The 5,000-nt window shown below is 18.1% G+C and overlaps 1 protein-coding gene across 1 annotated transcript; it reads right to left on the reverse strand.

Moving 5' to 3' along the window:
* Positions 1–1,153: 1,153 nt before the first annotated feature.
* On the reverse strand, positions 1,154–4,186 carry PGSY75_1117800 (DNA mismatch repair protein MLH; the record flags this gene model as incomplete). The annotated part of the gene is made up of 1 exon (XM_018786300.1): positions 1,154–4,186. One exon carries the CDS (start codon positions 4,184–4,186, stop codon positions 1,154–1,156), a length of 3,033 nt encoding a protein of 1,010 aa, XP_018641095.1.
* Between the last annotated feature and the right edge of the window lie 814 nt (positions 4,187–5,000).

Consider the following 5,000-nt stretch of genomic DNA (forward strand, 5'->3'; position numbering starts at 1 on the left):
TTATAAATTTTTTATTATATAAAAAAAAAAAAATATTATTAATATAATTTTTTTTATTATTTTTTTTTTTATTTAAATTTTAAAAAAAAAAAAATATATTTTTTTTATAATTAATATATTTTTTATATTATTTTATTTTTTTTTTTTTTTTTTTTTTTTTTTTTTAAAAAAATAGTAATATTACATATTTTTTAAAAAAAAAAAAAAAAGTACATATAAAAATGTATATAATATTTTAATTAAAATTTCTTACGGCAAGGTCCTTTTTTTTTTTTTTTTTTTTTTTTTTCTTCCTTTGAATCTATACTAAGTAAAAATATAACAGTTTAAAATAATTACATGAACAATACAAAAAAGTGAAAACGTAAATATGTTTATATGACAAAAAAAAAAAATAAATAAAATAAATAAAGCATAAAAATAAAATAAAGATGCTTATTTTATATATAATTTTTTTATGTTAAATATATAAATAGGTTACACATATAAAGATGTAAGAAACATACTTTTTATGTTTTATTTCTATGTAAAATATTTCCTTTTAAAAAAAAATAAAATTGATAAATAAATAAATAAATATATATATATATATATATATATACATATATACATATCAATATTAATTACAAGTCTTATCATTTTAATAACTGTTAATATATATGGATTATATATTTATTTCCATAATTATAGAAATGAATATCTCCTTTGGTTTCAAAAAAAGATGATTATATTTATAATATGGCATTAGGACAACTATTTTATTATAATCATTGAAGATATTTGAAAATAAAAAAAAATATACATATATATATATTATAAATGTATATAAATTAATTAAAAAAAAAAAAAAAAAAAAAAAAAATATTCGGATTGTTAAATATATATATATATATATATTTTATTTAATTAATCATAAAATAGTGATGACATTTTATTGTTATAATAAATATATAGAATAAATTGTATATACATATATATTATACACACATATATATATATATATATATATATATATATTTATATATATATGTAGAGAATTTTTTTTATTTTATAAATTTTTTTTATTTTATAAATTTTTTTTATTTTATAAATTTTTTTAATTTTATAAATTTTTTTTATTTTATAAATTTTTTTTATTTTATAATTTTTATTTTTAACAACGCTCAAAAATTTTGTAGAGCTGATTCAAAGATGTTAATTCTATTATATATCCATTATTTGAAAATGTGTTAGGTATTTTCATAATATTATTTAATTGTATCATAGGGAAAAAATATTTTTCAAATACTAGATTAATATTTTTAGAGACTGATAAATGTTTATTTATATCTACTACAGATTCATCTCCTAGAATATAATCAAAATGTGTTTCATCATAATATTGATTATGATTATTTGAATTGATAATATTTTTGTTAGTTTTATTTAATAACATTTGAATTTCTTTTTCTTTTTCTTTTATCATAAGAAGATCATTTTGATAAGTCCATTCTGTATCATTCATTAAAGTAATTTTAGAATAGAAATTAGCTAGTAAATAGCATATTCCATTAATACAATTAATTTCTTTTGAATAATCTATTTGTGTAGCTAATCTTAAAAATAAGAAAGGAAGAAATTCTTGTCCTGGGAAATATTCACCACAACATGCTGGAAATGTAACAATACACCCATCTTCAATAATTATAGAGAAATAATCTGAATACATTTCATTATATGTATAAAATATTTGTTCTAATTCGTTACATACTATTTCTATATTTTTATTTGCATAATTTGGATTTTCATAGAAACCAGAATAAGAATTATTTATAGCTACTAATAATAAATCATATAAAGGTATAGGAGGTTCAAATTGAAAAGGTGGTATTTTACCTATTCTATTTAATATAGATTGATATGTTACTTCTTTTATAATAAGTGGCATTTTTATTAATAATAATTTTTCTTTATATTGTATTAAACTATGCATATTATCAACTGGTCCTACATATATAGAATTTTTTAAACATTCTGTTAATTCTTTTTTTTCTTTTTCTTGACAAATCATTTTTAATTTCTTTATACTAGATATTTCATCAGCTTCACATGCATATTTTCTTTCATATATTTTGTTACTTATATGTTTATCTATTTGTGTATTATATAAAATACTATTAGGACCTTTTAATATTAACATTTCATATTCTTTTTCTTCTAATATATTATTTTTATTATAATCATCATGATTTACCTTTATATTTGTCATACTATTAATCTTCTTATATTCATCATTATTTTCATATAAATCTATTTGATCATTATTATTATAAATCACATCAATAGATTTATTATTATTATTATTATTATTATCAAGTTGGTCATTTGTAATATTTTCTTTTTTCACAAAATAATTCGTCAAAGTAATTTGTTTGAAATCTGTTCTCACTCTCTTTGTATCAATTTGTTTTTTTATTATATTAGTAGTATTATCATTTAATGAGTTATCATCTGTCCTTTTTGATAATTCTTTATCTTCTTTTTTTATTTGTAACATGCTCGAATTAATATCCAGTTTGGTTTGTAATAGCTTCTCTTGAGATATATTAAATGTTCTCATATTATGAAAAGATTTTAAAAACTCATGTATCTTTTTTCCTATCAACATAGATATTTCTTCTTGATATAAAAAATGTACTTCTTTTTTTGTAGGATGAACATTAATATCTACTATGTCATATTTTAATCGTAAAGATAAATATATCCAAGGATAATTCCCTTTAGCCAAAAAATTCGAATATTGATTTTCACAACTTTTTTTTATTATATTGGATTCTACTAAACGATCATTAATAAAAAATATATAACAACCTTTCTTTCCATTATATGTAGGATTACTTATCAAACCATAACATTTGAAAAAGGTAGGAATACTTTTTTCTTTTAAAAATATTGTACTTAATTCTTTAGAAATATTTCTACCATAAACCTTTTGTATGACGCATCTTACGTTGTTTAAATGTTTTTCATAATTCTCATCTAGATATTTTTCTTCTTCCAAAATTTTTTTTTCAAATTCGTTATAGCTGACTGACGAGGTGGGTTTTATATCGGTGGGTTTTATATCATTGGGTTTTATATCGGTGGGTTTTATATCAATTGGTTTATTATCATTTGGTTTATTATCAGTTGGTTTATTATCAATTGGTTTATTATCATTTGGTTTATTATCAATTGGTTTATTATCAGTTGGTTTATTATCAATTGGTTTATTATCAATTGGTTTATTATCATTTGGTTTATTATCAATTGGTTTATTATCAGTATGGTTATTATTACCTTGAATATTATCACCCAATAAATTCCCATCAATAATATTATTTTCATCAAACAGTTCCTTCCTTTTTTGTTTTATAATATATATACCCCCATAGCCACCTATACCCTTACCAACCTTATGAGTATTCAAATCGACAGTGTTACTTAACCACTTTTTGCATGTAAAAGAAACATGAGGATAATGAATTGCATATTTTTGTAATACTTCTAAACATTTATTATATTCATCATTAGGATTCATAGTTTTTAATCTTGCTGGCATATTATAAAATAAATCATCAAATCTTATAATGGTACCATTTTTGCCTGAACAAACGGTAGGTTCATTTTGAGTAGGTTTTCCATCTTTATAATTACAACTATAACAATAAGGAGAATTTTTTTTTTTAGATATAATACTTAAATATGATACATGAGAAATAGATGCTAAAGCTTCACCTCTAAAACCAAATGTTTTAATATTTCTTATATCTTTATGATTACTAATTTTACTAGTTGTAAATCTTTCACATACTATTTTTAAATCCTCTTTATGTATACCATCTCCATCATCTATAATTTGTAATGATTTTAATCCTCCTTTATTTAAATGTATACTAATGCAACTAGAATTTGCATCTAAACTATTTTCTACTAGTTCTTTTAAAGCGTTACATGGACGAATAATAACTTCACCAGCAGCTATACGATTAATATCTTCTTCAGCTAGCTTAATTATTCTTCTATCTCCATTAGAATCACTCAAACATAAATTATTATTATTTTTATCATTATTATTATTGTTATTTATATCATTATTATTATTGTTATTTATATCATTATCTTTTTTATTAATATTTCCACATACATTTATCTCCTCATTAATCATTTTTTTTTTTTTTTTTTTTTTTTTTTTTTTTTTTTTTTTTTTATAGGAACATAGGGGATACTATGAAATGGTCATAAATATATAATAATACCTTTACATGCAAATAATAAGGAAATTAAAAGTATTAAAAATAAAATATATAAAACATGCGGAATATGTCATATATATATGTATATATTAATGTACTAATAAATTTACGCATACATTTTTGGGGTATCTCAAATGTGTACACTAAATTTTTTTTTTTTTTTTATTTATAAAAATAGATTACTATAATGCTTCATGATTCAAGCATAAAAAAAAAAAAAAAAAAAAAATATATATATATAATATATATATATATATATATATGTTTATAATTATTTTTATTTTTTTTTTTTCATAAATCTTCCTACGTAGATATATAATACATGATAAATATTATATATATATATATATATATTTGGTTTTATTTATATAATAACATGGTTTTTTTTTTATTTAATTTAATAAAAGTAAATTAATTAATTTGACGTCATTTTATTTTTATCCATTTAAAATAGAGATATTAAAAAAAAAAAAAAATAAAATAAAAAAAAAAAATAATAAATAAAAAAAAAAAAAAATATATATATTATATAAATATATATATATATATTTATTTATTGTATATATATGTATATATACATAGTATATGCATACTTATACCTTATGTAATATTATTCATATTTAATAATATATAAACTGATTAGTCATACATAAATTTATTTAGACAAAAGAAAAATATATATTTCCTTAATTTGTATGTTTACTTAAACGATTCTAACATTATAAC

Source organism: Plasmodium gaboni, chromosome 11 (assembly GCF_001602025.1).
Source record: "Plasmodium gaboni strain SY75 chromosome 11, whole genome shotgun sequence".
In the NCBI taxonomy this organism is placed as follows: domain Eukaryota; phylum Apicomplexa; class Aconoidasida; order Haemosporida; family Plasmodiidae; genus Plasmodium; species Plasmodium gaboni.